Source organism: Xiphophorus hellerii, chromosome 16 (genome assembly GCF_003331165.1).
Source record: "Xiphophorus hellerii strain 12219 chromosome 16, Xiphophorus_hellerii-4.1, whole genome shotgun sequence".
Taxonomy (NCBI): domain Eukaryota; kingdom Metazoa; phylum Chordata; class Actinopteri; order Cyprinodontiformes; family Poeciliidae; genus Xiphophorus; species Xiphophorus hellerii.
The window spans coordinates 20839004-20856879 of NC_045687.1; the positions used below are offsets into that span (position 1 = coordinate 20839004).

Sequence of the window (17876 nt, forward strand, 5' to 3'; positions counted from 1 at the left end):
CCTAACTGCTTGCTAACGGAGTGAGAGAATTATAAGATAAGCTAATAAAGGTTAAAGTGCAATTAATGTTTTTATTAGACATTAAATGTAGAAATAGTGTATTTTGATGCCAAGGATTATAAGAATCCTTCAAAATGTTCAACCTGGAACTTTGACTGAAAGGCATACTAAACTGCATCTTTCATCTAATCACACTATCAGTGGGTAACATATCGTTCATTACACACTACTATAATCACAAACATTCTTGGTTGTGTTGCCCTAATGTCTATGGCGCTACTAGGAAAACTTAGTATTTACTAGAGGTTATAAAAGTTTGAGAACCTTTATAAACATTTCACTTTGTTGTGACAGTATAATATGAGACAGATAAAATGTGAAAGAAGATTGAGCTCTCCCAGCACTAACTAGAAACAACCAATCAGAGCCAGGAGGTGAGTCTTAGTGCTGTCAATCATGTGCTATAGCTTCTCCACATCAGCAGAGCCTGTCGTGAAGGCGAAGGCTAGTTACCATGGCAGCCGTAACGGTTTTCCTGTGACGGTGCATCGTTTCTCTGCAAATAGCACATGTCGCAGCGTGTTCATGAGGTTGATAGGCGGCGCTAGGACCCTCCTCCTGGCTCCGATTGGTTGCTTTTCATTGCTAGCGGTGCAGTTCTTCACATGGCAACAGCAACACAACAAGAATATGGTGGGTATTGATGGTGACGGTTTTAAACATTTTTAATAAACGTTAAGTACTGCAGCTTGAAGTTTGTGGTTGCAAGTTGACAAAAAGTGTGCGAATACTTTTATAAAGAGCTGCAAATCAGCTTTTTGTGGAAAATCGTTGTAACGATTTTTCCACCTTGCAGCCTGACGCCTGTATTAATATTTTATGAAACTTTGCACAATATTAAACCTGAGGCCCGGGGAGGAAATGGACTGCTCTAAGACCAGGGAGAACCCTTGATGTGCAGCAAGGCCTTCAGCCAGGGAGGAGCCCGCCTCAGCGTGAAGCTCGCTGGCTCTTTCCTCAGACCCGCAGGTGCTGGTGGGAACCGCCGCGGCTGCGGCTCCCCCGCTGGGAGCCAGCGGTTTTCTATCTAAACAGCACGCACAAAGAAGCCGCCATGAGGAAATGGTTTGGCCTGAGCAGCGACCGAGGCCGTTAACGGGCTTGTTCCGGCAACATTTCCAGCCCTACTCTGAGTTACGCAGAGCTTGTGTTCCTTTGCGAGCAGATTGCATCCGTGGGCCGAATCGACACCGCGTCGGAATATTTTAATTTACGATCTGTGCATGCAGCGTGGAGCGCCGCTGCGATCTCCTCCGGGCTCTTGTGTACATATTTGGAAAAGGTGTGGAGTTAGCTAAGAGGAGCTGTTGAGCTTAGCCGTGGGTCAAACTGCTAAAGCTCGTAGCTTTAAAGTGGCAACACTTCTGTAGCTGTGGAATGAGACGGCCAAACACATAGCTACACACTGAAAAAACGAAAACTGGTTACAAGTAAACCAACTTTATCTAAGCAAATATATTCATTTTATTAAGTTCACATGCTAAAAGTAGATAAAGTAATTTTGACAAACTTCATTCAATTACTTGTAATAAAATTGACAAATATTTTTTAAGTTGGTGTTCCATTCTCTTTTTGTCAGTGTGCAAAAAGTGGAGAAGGAGCATTGAAAGCTCTGGTTTGAGGACCAAACGGAGCGTACGTAGAGATGAAACCCCAGTGTTTATTTTATAAAACCATATGCTCACGCCAAAGTTTGACGAAGAGATAAAGAACATGAAAAAAAGGATTTACCATCTTCCATAAACTGGCTTTTTTTTTTTTCTCCGAAGAGTTTTTGCGGCGCTAGTGACTCGTATTTTTTTTCTACAGTAGGCAGACAGGAAGGAGGGTGAGGAGAGGGGGGAAGACATGCGGTAAAGGTCGTCGGGACCGGGAGTCGAACCCGCGACGTCCGCGTCGAGGACTAAGGCCTCCAAACGTAGGGCGTGCTAACCCACTGCGCCACCACAGCACGCCCCAAACTGACATTTTTAAGACTGATTCGAGGAGAGTCGGCATACACTCAAGACTTGAAGGGGCAGTATTATGTATTTTCCAGGCACGTAGTGCTATTTTATAGCATATTCAAGTTAACTATGTGAACTTCAGTTGTTATAAACATGATGTATGTATCAAATATGACTTACAAGAAGTTTTACTTCAATGTTTAAGGCCTTAAAATTGGGCCTCTGGCTCTTTAAGAAGCTCCTGCTCTTACTGAAGCTCTGCCTTCAGGAAGTCATCACAACATGGCTCCTCTATTAACCCTTTAACAATATTTTTTTTTACCAGCAATGCACTGAGAAGTAGCTCGTAAAATGCGCTCAGCAGATGCAGTTTTTTTTTTAATTGCCGTGTTTCCGTTAAGAAAATGTATTTTCTTAATTTCAACTTGCACAATTTTATGGTCAATGGAAACGCAGCCGCTGATATATTAAGAAAACAACAGTAAAAATAGCTTTTTTAAAATTAGTTTTTAGAGATAAAGCTGCTATATGGTGGTCGGACATTGGTGCCCATTCAGTGACAGCCTCGTAAGTCTGCCTCAGGGCAGCTGCGGCTACAATGTAGCTTAATACCATCAGGAAGTGAAGTGGTGAAAGACTGAAGTATCTAGTGCTTTTGAGTCCTCAGACTTAATGAAGAGTTAAACAAGTACAGTAAAAAGTACAGAAGGAACATTTCAGTAAGCATTGTATCATAATACAAGCTAAAATTGAAATTTTGGGTGTTTTCACATTTGAGGTGTTTAGTCAGTCCAAAAACAAACTCTGGTTCGTTTCCCCCATTCGATGCGAGTCATTTGTGTAGATGTGAACACAGCAAGCGATCTCGGCTGCTGATCTAAGTAACTTTACCAAAACCGCTTGAAGAAACCTGTCTCGATACAGATTCCAACCAACTCTAGAGAAGCTTGGGAACGTGATCCAACTTCGTGATCGGCTCCTGCTCGCAAGGTTTGTGTTGCATTGTGGGATGCGGTAGAGTGAACAATTAGCTTTATGTGCAACTTCCACATATTCTGTGTACATAACACCCAGAAGACAACTAGTAAGAGGTTTACATTTTTTAAATTTTCCATGTTTTCTACAAACGCAGAACACTGTGTCTGTGTCTACATTTTGTTGTCCCGTCTCGAACAATCATACCGGGTTTCTAGTGTCAGGTTTGGAAAACAAATTAAGCACCGTAAAAAGTTACAACTTAAACCCATCAACTGATTTGGACCAAAGCAAACGAGGTTTAATGTTTCAAAACGTTCTCAATCTCCATAGTGACAGAAGTACGTTCATCTACCTGTGTGTTGTGAAGAATGTCTGCTTTGCCGTGTCTTAGCGACTAAAGAGGATGCTCATTTCCCGTCATGGAGGACTATTTCTCTTTTTTTCCTGTGTGAATGTTTCAATACAAGTGTTTATATTGGCTCAAGAGCTGATTTTCATCACCAAGCACTCCGAGCTGCCAGCCATTGTTTTTCCTCAGCTGGTGGATAACCTCCTCGCCTCCCGCATCTTTCCTGCTGCCAGTCATTTCCTCGCCTGTCCCGTCTATCAGGCCATCTTTCAGTATGACACAAAGTTACTGACTGGGCTTCAATCCAAGTAAAACAGTCTCAAAGAAACCCATGTATGTACAATACAGTGTTTAAAATGTTATGTTTTTAACTCGATTCCTCGTTTATAGGTCAGCAGGGGAATTTTTTGATTCCCTCAGATTTGTCAGCATTGTCTGTTGGGGCTTTCACTGATTATTTACCAGAATGACACATTTTAGTTCTCCCATTGAAAAACTATAATTTATTTATTTTGGATCTGAAATCGGAGAATATTATGCTCTTTTTTCTTTTCCTATGGCTTCATGTCACAACAATCGTACCACTAAAAACACCGCTCTTGAAAAACATTCCCATTTGAAATGCACTTCAGTGTGATTTGTGTCATTAAGCTGCTGTTCAAAGTAGCCACATTTAATCAGATTTTTGAATGCATTGGTATTTGTTGATGCTTTCATTGGACAAAAAGTGGAGGAAATAGTAAAACAACCCCAGCTATACGAAGAGTTTTAGAGGGATTTGAGCATCACTATTTGGAATTTATCATGACAATGGTAAATCAAAATTTTATGGTAAGAAATGTATCACGATAAATTATCAAATAAATGCCCAGCTCTCATTGAATCATCATCAATTGGAGTTTTGCCTGACAACAATAAATCAAAATTTGATCATGATAAGGAAAAATCACAATAAATGATACGATTAATGCCCACCCCTATTTGAGATCAAACTATATTTTACCTAGACCTAATTTCAATTGCTAAAGCTGTTTTATAAAGAGAAATCAGTGTAAAGTTGGCGACACGCCCTCAAAACTTGCAGCTGTAATGGAAACAAAATGATTAACTAGGCTTCCAGCAACTATTTCTGGTCCAAATATGGTCAAATCGATTGGAAAATCAACATGCTTTTGTACTTTCCTTCAGATACAGACACAGTTGGGACGACTCCAAATCCCCTGTTTTGCTTATCAAAACACCCTCGGTGACCTCACCTGCCGTTGCCTAACTCTGGTCATGGCCAAGATTTCGGCTCCGAAGACGCAAGGAAGCCAAGGATGAGAGCAGCGCTCCAAGCGTGGGACTTTGAAGTTTCTTGCGTGCTTTGGAAAGAGGGCAAAGAATCACCTGCCATAAAGAAGTGTGCGTAAGCTCTGAGCTATTTGCTCTGGTGCCTGGGTGGTTATGGGTCCCTCAGGAGGCCTGGCCCGGGCCCCTGTGAGATCACATCAGCGCCGATCGGGCAGGAGTCCACCCGGAGGTGGAACTAATGAGCCCATGTGTTCGCAGACACTTCTAAGAGCCAGATGCTGGGAAGAGAGACGTCCATTGAGCGTTTCACGGCACCTCCCCTGGAGAGAGGAAGGTGGTGGGGGGGGCGGTCAAGGTTTCACACGCATGTTGGACCGTAGAAATCACTGCGATCAGATACACATCTCATTCTCATGCTGACACACACACACACACACACACAGAGAGACATCTCTAGCTGTTGAGTCTACGCCGAGGCTGTTTCCACTCTTCCTCCTGCTGATGCCTCACGCAAGGTGAAGCGGCGCAGTAAAAAGGATTCAGGGCTCACGTCTATCTATTCCATATGATCTGCCTTCTCCAGTAAAAGTCACGTACAGAACGCGGCCTCCCAGTTCACCATAATACCTGATGCAGTTCTGACCTCTGATCTGATGCCTCATTCAAAGGGTTTATGAATACAGCCCTTAAATGCAGGGCTGGTACAGTTAACTAATATGGAAGAAATAACGAGAACTGAAACTGAGAGAACATTTCCTTTACCGAAATAAATAAATTTACTTATAAAGCCCTTTAGAACAACAGTAGCTGCGAGAAAGTGTTGTCCAGAAGAACAATGGGAACAACAGAACATAATAAAAGAGAAATGTCTCAACATGGTAAAAGACAAAGAATAAAACTGTGCCGTAAGATGAGTTTTAAAAAGTGGATAATAAAGGGGCATTTCTAATAGCACTCCACTCTAGGTGGAAGGAAAAGTAGTTCCCTACCAATTAAAAGAATTTAGACAACATCTCAATAGTTTTGTTCATCTTTTCTGCATTTTCTTTAATGGTATGCATTCCTTCAAATAACTGAAGCATCAAAAGTGTTACTATTTGATTTGAGAATGGAGCTTAAAGATTGTCTAAGATAAAGAGAATCTTCATTCTCTTTATCTTAGAGAATAAAGATCGAGAATTGGAGGTATTGATATTTCAGTGTCAACCACTATTTCACTTTTCACGTAGACAGACGTGGGAAAAGCTCTGTATCAAACTCGGCGACAGTAAGATGTCGTGCCGGGCTCTGGAGTGGGAGGTTTGAACCGCAGTCTGACACACTAGACGCATTGCGAAGCTGTGAGAAACGGGAACGAGTTCGTCACTCGTCCCCTCCAAGCCGGAAGACGGCCGCAGTCCAGAGAGCGCGGACGAGTCGGCAACGCCCTCTTCCTTTCTCCGCCGCAACATCGAGCAGAGACGGATCTCACACATCCTCAGTAAACCCCAGAGAGGGAGCGTTGATGGCCGCCTCGTCGTCAGGGAGGATAGTCTCATCCAAGAAAATCCTGGAAGGAAATGTTTTTGTTGTTTTTTATGATTGCAGCAACCTGATCTCACTGAGAAATTTAGAAAAATTTCACTTAAATCATTGCTCCCATAATTATCAGTGCCCCTGCTGCTAATACTATGCGCAAACTAACTTTTGCCAATAGTGGCAGTACTTAGTCTTCTATAACTGTGGTCCTTGGGCTCACTTCAGTGGTTTTAATTTAGAGCAAATAAGCCCAAACTGCCAATATAAATGAGCATATCGAGCTGAACTTGAAAACAGAGGAAACCAGGGAGAAAATATCAAGTTCCCAAGAACAGAAGTGGACAACAGAGAACAAGTGTTTATGACTTCTTTGGCTGCATTTCATTTGCTGTTTGAAGTGAGACGTTTGGAATGATAATTCATATGAGGGACTTTTACACGCTTGCTGAGATTCCACAACAAATATGCGCTAAACTCTGTCAATATTTCGGTAGTGTCGAAAAAACAAAATTTTGCAATTGCCTTATTTATTCCATTAAATAAATAAGGCAATTAAAAATCCCAATTGAATGAGTGTGTTTATGCGATAAAGTCATTAAAAAACATGCCGCGACATCATCCTCCTACCACTTCCCGTTGTCGTCTTTGTTGTTTCCGCCAGTAGAAACGTGAAACAGTGTTTCTATTGTAGTTTTGAAAAAGACACTAATTTCGATATATCGAAAAAAAACCTCTCATCTTAGCTTCAAAACTTTTTAATCAAAACCTTTTTTTGTAAGTTGGCATGTTTCCATGAAGTAAATGTATTTTCATAATTCCAACTGGTGCAATTACAAAGTCAATGGAAACACAGCTACAGTCATTAACTTTCAAATGTAAAATATTGAAATTATTTTTTTATTCACTCTACTGTGCATGTGTGAATACTATTTAATTTTGCTCTGCGTTCAATAAGACATTAAAAAACACATTTAAGCAGCCAAATATCTCCTGGAATGACTTCAGAATGCAAAAGTACCTTTTCTGTTCATTTAAAATCAATTGCTTGTTGTAGTTGTACTTTTCAGCAGTACAGATGCCAAAACAGTAACCGGTGAAGCCATTTAGGATGTCGCAGAGGTCCAAGTCGATGGCATAACCCGTACTCTCCCAATTCTACAATTTTTCTACACTTGCAACTTGCAAAGTTGCCTTATGTGCTTATGTGCTATAGAGGGGCGTAGGATGTATTGGGATAGGCCCTAAGAGAAATGATCCTCTGTGTCACACCATATTTATGCCGTGAAGAAACGGATAGATTACTAATTACAGGTTCCCAATAACTGCTCTCAATTTTAAAAGAAAGAGTACAAATGTAAAAATAAGATCTTGACTGGAGCTTAGATTCCTTTAAAAATCAAAACCTCCAATGAAAGCTAAATAAACGCGTCGGTGAGACTTGAATAAATAAACTTCACCCTGTGCAAACTATATTCTTCTATTCATCAAAATAGAATAACATTCTCTCTAATTCCATTTAGTGAGAATTTATTAAGTGCACGTATTTTGCAGGAAAGGCATCTGGACACTTGTTGTCAGAGTGCTGACTGATTCCCATCTCCTCCTGAGTGATGGCCAAGCATTGAGATGCGCTGGCACACTCTGGTAACGGGTCCGTGTCATTAGAAGTGCTCGTTCTATCAACGTCTCTCCCAGCAACATGAACAAAGCTCAGCCGTTAAATTAGTTTCACAGAGGAGTGTTTGTGTTCTCTCGCACAACAATTTTAGGACCTGTTGGGCTGCAGCCACGGTTTGTTACTTTGTGGTCATACATATGAGTCTCTCATTAGCCGTGGTTGCCCAGAGCTCTTGTAACTTGTAATCTCCGTAAATTTGTTGGGAGATCTGAGCTTCCCGTATGGATTAACTACTTGCACTGCGTGATCATAAAATAAATGGCATTTTACGATGGCTGAAATTCTGACATGATGTGATCGGTGGAAACTGGGCCTCAAAGGTCCATGGTAACTGATCCATAACATGTGGTCTGCCACAAGGCGTGGTCATTTGAAGGATTTGACTGGTGATCCTGGTCACAAACCAAAGGTACAACCAACTTAACTCCGTGGAATGACAGCTCTTCTCTAGAAAATACAGGTTAAATCAACCAATAAATGCTTCACGCCCTCAACGCAAACACAACAACGTAAAATAAATCTACCATGCTCAATGGAGACTGAGATCAGTAAAGTCCTTCTCTAAGGGCCTAGCTTTACCCGGTTCTTCCCCAGTTAGCCCCGACCAGATTCGTCACAGTTCCTCTGCGTTTTTTGGAACCACGTGAGGGTTGGTACAAGCCTGACCTAGCCAGGTATAACGCACGCAAATTGCATTCGTCAATCAACTCGTAGATTCCTCCTCAAACAACTACATCTCAACCAATCCATGATGAGACCACGGTGGTTGGTGAGATGGAGAGCTGCAAATTGATAATTCCACAGACAAACCTTAAGGTTCAAAGGTGACGAAGGAGCACATAAAGCTTCAACTGGACAGGGCAATCCACAACGAAAAAATATACAAAGAGATTTTGGAGAAACAACCAACGGTACACTCGCAAAATGATATCATCACCGAGTCAACCCTAGCTCCTGCCTTCGCGTGGCCGGCCCACATTCATGCCCACATAGTGAGCTTATCTGTTTGGCTCCCTAGGAGAGGGAAGCGCACACTCCTCCAAAATGTGCATGTGGAAAATTGTTAACTTTTTGGGCTGAATCTTAAATGCAAATGTGAGCAGGTGGAATTAGGCTGAAACCAGACACAAAATGTGTTTTGGTGTCTTTATTCCCAGACTACTTGACATTCTGAAACAACATTAAATAAAAAAAATGTAGTGCATAGGATGAAGCAGAGGTGGGACCAAGTCACTGTTTTGCAAGTCTCAAGTACGTCTCAAGTCTTTGTCCTCAAGTCAGAGTCAAGTCTCAAGTCGGGAGCTTGGAATTTCAATTCCATTCGAGTCGTTTTTTGGTTTTTTTAAACAATGTTCCAGTTATGATAAATGTAAATAATAGACCATGTGTTCTTTTAAAAATCAAACACACAATGCACTCATTGCAAATAAAGCCCAGTGGTTTTGACTTTGGATGTGATGGTAAAATAAATATCTGTCAGTCCAAGTGGGGTTAAATCTACAGCTAATTTCACATCTCAGTGATAAAAACATGTTGCCTGAATCAAACTTGCCAGAATCACGAACCAAGACACAAAATAACGTGCAGCATTACCATCCAGAAACACTCAGAACAATTTCTGAAGGATAGCAAAATTACTGGATTTTGATTTGTTTTCTAGCAAAATTATACCACTTGGAGATGGTATTTCAACGACCATCACGCTGCCATTTGAAGAGTTATAACTGAAAAAACAGTAGACTTAATGCACGAAATGCAGTAAACGATCTATTTATTGTCAATATAATTTCCCAACATAGATGTCTTCAAATACATCCATACCTGTCAAATTTTGGATTTGAGAATATGGGAAATGTCTCTGTCTGGTGCTACTGTCAGAGGAGGGGGGAGTAAAACTAACAGTGGGGGGAAGAGGGGACATTTATGGGAAAATACTAATAGGGAGCAGGGAGGGAAAGGGATGTAAGAAACCATAGTTTTCCTTATGAATACACCATCCATCCTGTGATGGAACTGGACCCGGTTCATCATTATGATGGAACAGAGAGAAACTCTCTTCCCTGAGTTCAGGTCTAGAACCTGCTTTCTGATCCGGAGCCTCGCTCACTATCCACCGGCTTCCTGAGCTAACATGGTGCACATTAATGTGGATACGTTTGAATCACCGGATTTATACAGCAGACAAGTGAAAGATGAGCGGTATCACCTAGGTAACTGACCAGCTAACACGACGTTAGCTGGTCAGTTGTCTCATAGTAAAAGAAAAGTACCACTTACCGTTCTTTGTGCAACTTCAAATGCCAAAGAGTTGGAAGTTGTTGTATCTCCATCTGAGATCCTGGTCTTGCAGGTTTTTCATGTTTCACTCCGTTTTTAGTTGGATATTTCATGATTGATGTACCCCAAAGAAATTAATCACAGGAGCAGATCTGCTTTGAGCGTTTTTTCTCCCCCATTGTTATTTTTAAATCCTGTTAATTTGATTGGTTGTGCTGCAGCTTACGCACGCAGAGATACGGAGTGTGAAAAAACAGATGGACGGTCTGCGCCTGTAAATACGGAATGAGTGAAATGAATTAATGGGGCCACTTTATAAATAATGTGTTTTGAATTTTAAGACTTTGAAAATATCAAGTCTTTTCAAGTAAACAGCTTCAAGTCAAGTCCCAAGTCAATGGTATGAAAGTCAAAGTCAAGTCCGAGTCTTGGAGCATTTTGTCAAGTCAAGTCTCAAGTCTTGATTTTAATGACTCGAGTCCAAGTCATGTGACTCGCATCCCCACCTCTGGGATAAAGTATGGAACCAAAAGAACATGAGCATAAACAACTGCAGTGGTCTCTGTCTGCAAATACATACATTAACCCTAACCCTATCCCTAACCCTTACCTGCATGGTTAAACCTACATGAGACATTCACTTCTTGATACAAATTATTTGTTTCAACATGGTGGAAAATACAAACACAGCCTCAGTTAGCGCAGAAATGACCGGTAAAACCAACTGCCCACTGATGTAGTAAAATGTTACAGTAAGAAACATTTGTACCACGTTCAAAACACACAAACTTCTGTAAAATTATTATTTTTTAAACCCTCTTACACCATGCACTCACATTTAATCTAGAATGTCACAAATTGTACATTTTCTTATGTTTGCCTTCTTTAAGACTTTATAGATAATCTTTAGGTATTGCTAATAATGTCTTGCAATAACACATAATTACCTAGTGATACTTTCAAAATTCCTGTTAACTTGAAAAAAAATTCAACTCTGAAACACTGTAGGCTCTCAAAGTCCGCAAACAGCTCGTTTCCTGTCTCTGTGTGATTAAAGTCATTATTTCAGTTGCTTGTTTTTGGTAAAAGATAGTGACAATTAGATATTTACCGTCTCTAAGCTTTAAGAGTCGGTAAATTTGGAGAAATATCCCTCCTACCTAGAACAGGCCGTGCGTGTTTAAGTAGCGTTGTTCCGGTTTCGTTTAACTTCCTACAGACTTCTGGGGTCGCTAGGGGAGAACAGCGCACTCTGGTGGTAATAAACTGTAACGCCCTTCATTTCCACTGGGACTACAGAATTTAGATGGACAAACCGAGTTGTCCACCAGAAAGTTTTACAATTTAAAAAAAAATAATTCTTGAAAACCAGCCTGAGTGTTCAAAGCCTTAAACTACAGCGATTTGTGTTTTTAGATCTTTTGTGCACGATTCCTTCTGATCGCCATCAGTCCTCCCAGAGTGCTGTTTGGTGTTCAAGCAGTGCAAGAGATCCTGAAGAACAAATCAGAATAAATCTAAAGTGAAAGGGAACTTAGCTAAATATAAACACGCTTCCTTCCTTTACTGCGTAAGGGGAGTAAATCAGACGACTGGATGGTTGGGGATCATTGTGTTTAATGGTACTGTTTTATTTTATTCTTTTGTTGTTCAGTGCAATAATACTGTTTTTTCTCAATCTTTTCTCTACTATTAGACTGTGGTCACAAGAGTAACACTTTCGGAAAAGATATTGGTCAATGGATCATATTTATTATGTAATTAATTCATTGGTGTTCCTTTCTAGTCTGTAACTATCAGAATCATAAATGTATTTAAATCGTTCTGTTCGTTGGTTACCTTTACCTCGTCTCTCTCCAACTTCTGTTTGGAGGGCATTTCTGTTTTTAAAACGACAGAAATCGAAGTACGTAGCATTATTGTTGTTTCCACGGTAACCATAAAACCCCATTCAAGAGTGGTGGTGTCTGTCAAAACTCCATTTTGTTGCCCTGTGGTATACGGCCATGTTGCATGCCGAATAAAAAAAAATAATTTACTGCCTCCCCCCCTCGATGTTATGTAACTTTTGCGCCCCTTTAATTAAAGTGAGACCAGAACCTAAGGGTGGTAGCTGGACTCTGAGGAGAAAAAATAAAACAAAATACAATCTGGATGCTGAAACGTCTGGATAATTGTTCCCAGACTGCTAGAAAGCCACTTCGTTTTCATCTCAGCGATACGTTGAGTCTGAGCCGCAGTCGGTTCGAACTTCCCGCCCGAATCAAAAGGAGAAATCATATTTATCCAACGGAGCGGATAAAAACACACTGTTCCATCACTTTTTATCGTGTAAGGGAATACTTATCCTTCTTCCTTCATTCGCTCGGAATAATAACCGTCTGTATGATATCACCACAGTAGCAAACCCAAGGTTACAATGCTGAAGGTGAATGTGTGTGTGTGTGTGTTTGGTTGTTAAACGTGAGATAATAGATTCCCTCCTGGCTGCCAGCGTGACCCCGGCCGTCCTCCTTTGACCCTGCGGATGATTACTGAGGCTGAAACGTGTCTGATCCCTGGCTTCGAACGCCCACTTCAATTCGACTGAATCCCACCACATACTGAGACACACACGCTGGCTGCCGTTCACAAACACACACACACACACGCTCAAGTTCGACCTTAGGAGCACCGTCATCCCTTAAATCAGAACAGGAGCTTAAATTTCCTTCTTTTCTTTGATCCCATTGGTCATATTGTCGACATTTTGCAGCTGACATTTAACCCCCAGCGATAAAGATTTTGGGCCAGAAAGCCCAAAACTCTGGGATATTTTACTACTCTTTTTATTTTTTACCATTTTCAACCGCACAGATTTATACATTTTTCTAACAGAAACACAGAAGAGACAGAACCGCGCAGTAAAAAGTTTCTTTATGCAACGGTTCTGCTTCCTGACCGTTTGATGTCTCCCCACGTTAATCGGAGCAAGCAGGGAAGCTGATTTACAAGCAGCAAAAGAGAGCGCCTTTACTTTTACTCTGCTTCTGTGCTCGGCTGCGGCTGGAAGGAGCAACATTCGAAATGATGGTAAAAACAGACCGCAGAGCTTTAAAACAGAAGGGACTGTGGCGAGATTTGATCATTCTGGGATTTCGCAAAGACATCCTCTCAAATACGGTTCGGTTTTCTGAAGAAACGTGGAAAGAAATGGACATGAATACAAAACTCGTGATCTATTTTTTACTGTGTTTTTCTGCGTGTGCAGCCAATCACTTCTTAATAATGCTGGCATGTATTTGTGTCCTAACCTTCTGCCACATTGGCTAAAATATTAAAATCCTTCACTAGTTTAGTATATATGCTTTCAATTATCAACACTTGTGTCTTATTCGTGCTTAATTTATCATTAATTTTATTACTTTTGATTTTTGCCCTGATCAGTTTTGATTTTTGTTCTTATCTTTATGTCTTTAACATTATTTTTAATGATTTTATTGCTATTTTTTTGTTGTTGTTTTTGTGTCTTTGCACTATAAGGATAAATGTGATATTGTTAGTAGAATTACTAAACCAAAGGTACTTGGAGGCCAGATGGATGTAACCCAAAATGAATGAATGAATTTTATTCAGACCGAAGAAGCCTGATTTCATATCACCACCTCCCTAAAATAATACCTTAAGTCTTTTTTTTTGCCACAAATGATCCCTGGTTTTTTGCTTAAATCATCTTTTGGTAACGAAAAGACGGTGATTTATTTGAGGACTCAAAAATCACTTTTGGCAAAAAAAGATGACTAGGTCCATTATTTTAGGATGGTGACAATATCCATGATTTTGCTTCTACTTAGCAGTTGTAACGGGAGCAATAGAACACGGAAACTTTGTTGACGCACCGCAACAAATCCCTGGATTGTGTTTTTGACTGTCGCTGCTTTGTGTATTTGCTTTTTAATAACATATTTGATGGGTTTGATGAAATCTACAGGTGGTCCATGACGGTGTGGAAAACAAGACACATTCTTGGATAAATCGGTGCATTTATTTAATGTGCCACAGCAAGTACGAACTAACCGAACGAGGACAGCGCCGTCATAGGCCCAGTCCCGAAGCTCGGTGTGCAACCTACGCCCCTGTGTGAAGTGTGGATTCAGTCAAGGGCACATGAGGGTTCGAGTGCGCAGGTGTACAAGCGTGCAAAAATGTGAGAATTGGGACAGTACGCCCCTGTTCGTAACTTCGACATCCAAAATGTCACTGACTGGCCACCGTTTAGGCATTTTGTGCTGCTAAAAGTACAACTACAAGAAAACAAATTATTTTAAATGTACAGTAAAGATGTTTTTTGCTTTCCTAAGCTATTGTTGGAGATATTTGACTTGTTTTTCTATGTAATTACACATGTTCAGTAGAGTGAAACAAAAATTATTTCAATACTTTTGAAAACTGATTTTTTTCTCTTTTTTTCGCGACAGCTTTGCTCAATGAGCGTTGCATATTTCCAAGGTGGCAAAAAAAATACACATTAAAATGTACTAATAATCAATTAAACAGTCTGTGATTTGACTAATTAGAGACGTGATTTATTTATTTTTTTATTCATATTTATGCAGCTAAAAGTTAGTTCGGTATAAAGTGGAGCTAATGTGCTAATAAAGATCAAGTTAAGGACAAACATACGACATATATAAAAAAAAATAATAATAAAAAAAGCCTGATGCTACATTTGAAAAATAAGAAGACTAATGGACCTAAAATGTCTGCGATGGACTGGCGACCTGTCCAGGGTGAACCCCGCCTCTCGCCCAACATGTCCCAAATGCAGCAGCGACCCTCCTGATGAAGGGGACGAAGAGTTAAATTATTATATATTTATATATATATACCATCATGTATTTAATCCACTGGCTTTATTCACAAATACTGCTTTCTAAAAATCTTCTCCATTTTTAAAGTGAAATAATTTTATTTAAGAGAGAGCTTAAACGTTGCAACATCACAAAAGCCCACTCTCTATCCCAATATGTTCATATCTTAATTTAAGATTTGGAATTTGTCTTGCATTTGTGACATGTTTTACTTTCCACACAGTTTAGTTTGTGACTATTCTTTTTGCTTCTTTTTTTCTATCATATCAACTTTTTTTATTACTAACGTGTGCCTTGTCATGCTATTTTGTTTGACTTTTCTGCAAAGGCTGGGAAAAAACAACAAAACATTGCTAGAAATCTGCCTGTTAACTCAAAATACCGCATGCAGCAATGAATTGTGGGTAATACACTTCGCCGAGGCGGATGTGGAGAATGTGGGACACATAGACATAATATATGGATAGACGCCTCATGGGCCGCTCTCGCCTATTGGAGCTGACGAGATTTAGGGCGGCCATCTTGGAGCGGTATACCACTCCACTCAGCCTTATATATTTGGCAGGCACAATAAAGGATCAGCGCATTTAATAGATCATAACACGCTGAATAGTAATCACATTGTCACATAATTAAATTTTAGGCATACAGCTATTAAAATTGCATGTATAGGAACGTATAGTTTAGCATATTTAAATAATTTTGGTGGAATACAATGTTTTAAAGTATGACATGTTTTGCAAGATACAACCAAAGATGCAATTTATTCACACACATTATGTATATATTCCGATAATCTCATATATACACACATACACACATGCATACTTATCTGTTGTGACAGTATTTACATATTCATTACATTTTTACACAATCTAATAGCCTTATACATACACACACATATATATATATATATATATATATATAAAAAGTGACTTTGCTGTGGTCTTTGCCCTCTTCTCTCTGGCCATGGTGTTTTTCTTGTCCCGCTCCAGATATTCCACTCTTGCCAACGCTCTCTTATGTTTTGCAGTGACAGCGGTAAGAGAAGCTGGCAAAGCATAGCAATGATCCTAAAGACAGAGAGATGGACATCACCCATCACTTAGACATCACTATGGCACACTTTCTTTCAGACGACAGCAGCACTGTGTGTGTCTTCAACTATGTTGGTTTTATTTGTTTTATTTGTGAGAACATTCAACATGAGGGTTAGAAAATAATTTAGATTTTAATATGATCTTGACCATTATGATATGATATTTACAATAGAAAAAATACTCACATCATTAGACTGAGGTTGCAGGTCTGAACTACAAGTTTCTGGGTCATCTTGAGAGGCCACATACTCACTACTTTGGGCTTTTGTGGAGGTTATTGTAGTTCTGTAGTTTTCAACCTTAAATGTAAAAACCTTATGAATATGGACTTCACAGTATATACTACCTGTACATAAACACACATATATCCCTTAAGGCTAACATTATGCACATTTATGAATGCTAATGAACTTTTAATAATGCACCTACTCTTTGAAGGTGAACTGGGAAGCTGAAAATTGATGGTATCACATCAGCTCTCAGTCTGACAATCTGACCTGTTTTGTCAAAATCCTCCGTTTTGAAATGCTCACTGCATAGTACAGATGAATCACTTGCAGTGAATCCATCCCTCCTCAAAGCTATTTCCCACCTCTTCCTCCTCTCTTTATCTTTTGGAAACCTTTAAAACAAAAACGTGATATCTGGGAGTGTGTACACAAAAACATTGTCCGAATGAGGTCCATGTTATTTGCAACGGTTGAAACTAAGGAGCCTTGTTGCCTGCTTAAGCTGAGCATTCAGAAAAACGTTACACTCACTATTTTTGATCTTCATATTTTAAAGAACATAAAACTCCAAATTTGATTAAAATTTGTTGATAATGATAATTAAACAAAGCTACTGAAATTGTGAGTAGGCCTGTTTGAAACATATTCCTGTCATCAAATCTCCGGCTGAAGACCGATAGCTAACATTTGCTGTCATTTCGCTGGTGGGCATAAATACAGTACAGTAATATTACATTCACAACATACTAACAATAATATGTCATTCTTACTTGTGAAAAGTTATCCCCCGGTCCCTGACATCAACAGTTCGTAGATTTAAACACGAATAAGCCGAGCAGAACTGAGGCATCTTCTGTTGTTTTGGTTCAGCAAAGTACGAGGGTATACCGCTCTAAGATGGCCGCCGTATTTCCTGCGCCGGAGCGGCCAATGCGGCGTCTACCCTTATATTATGTCTATGGTGGGACACACTACGCACTCAAACCCTTCAACATGAAACGTGACTCTTCCTCTTCCTACCGTTTCTCATGTTCCTCTTGTCAGCGGCTCCACCTAATGGCGTGGAGCGGTATAACACAACCCAATCTAAAAAAAAAAAAAAACGAAGCTCTCCGCGGACACGTAGACATGTTTTACCTTTTAGCCGCACTCGGAATCAAAACCGCCATGTCCATATTTTGTCGTGTTATTTTTGCGCAACTCGTCAACAAGAGCGCTTCTACACACAGGTCAGTGCTGCTTTCCTACGTTTCTGTCCCACACTCGACCCAGAACCGTCTGGTGGCTTCCCAGAGCTCCAGCGGGCGACAAGAGAGGGGCGAGAAGAAAAAAAAAAAAAAAAAAGGCAATATAGAAAGCGATTGTGAAATGTGGGAGCGAGGAGTGTTTGGCACCGCTCGTCGTGTTTGCTCAGTAAACCCCCTAAAGCCACTGTTTTTCTTTCTTACCGATGGAAATGCCGGCATTGTTGGAGCCGGAGGCCGTGGTTACCGGCCGGCCGTGGGCCCAGCCAGCCAGGTTGGGACAAACAACGAGATGAAGGTCAGCTAATATAGCGGTTAATTCCACTTCCTGGTCCCCATGACACCCAGGCTGG

At 40.4% G+C, this 17876-nt stretch overlaps 1 protein-coding gene across 1 annotated transcript; it reads right to left on the bottom strand.

Moving 5' to 3' along the window:
* Window positions 1–931: 931 nt before the first annotated feature.
* Window positions 932–17238, bottom strand: LOC116735474 (THAP domain-containing protein 6-like). The gene is made up of 5 exons (XM_032587397.1): window positions 17050–17238; window positions 16479–16671; window positions 16235–16348; window positions 15879–16022; window positions 932–1087 (listed from the first exon to the last, which is right to left on the bottom strand). The coding sequence occupies exons 1-5, from the start codon at window positions 17127–17129 to the stop codon at window positions 932–934; spliced, it is 687 nt and encodes a 228-aa protein (XP_032443288.1). The 5' UTR covers window positions 17130–17238.
* Window positions 17239–17876: the final 638 nt, after the last annotated feature.

Bases quoted from the DNA above. Each gene is read 5' to 3' on its own strand.
- LOC116735474 (XM_032587397.1), bottom strand. From the start codon at position 17,129: ATGCCTCAGTTCTGCTCGGCTTATTCGTGTTTAAATCTACGAACTGTT. The intron at 16,023-16,234 runs GTGAGTATTTTT...CTCTGTCTTTAG, and splicing joins TGCAACCTCAGTCTAATGAT to GATCATTGCTATGCTTTGCC. The intron at 1,088-15,878 runs TTTATATATATA...CGTGCTGTTTAG, and splicing joins AGACCACAGCAAAGTCACTT to ATAGAAAACCGCTGGCTCCC.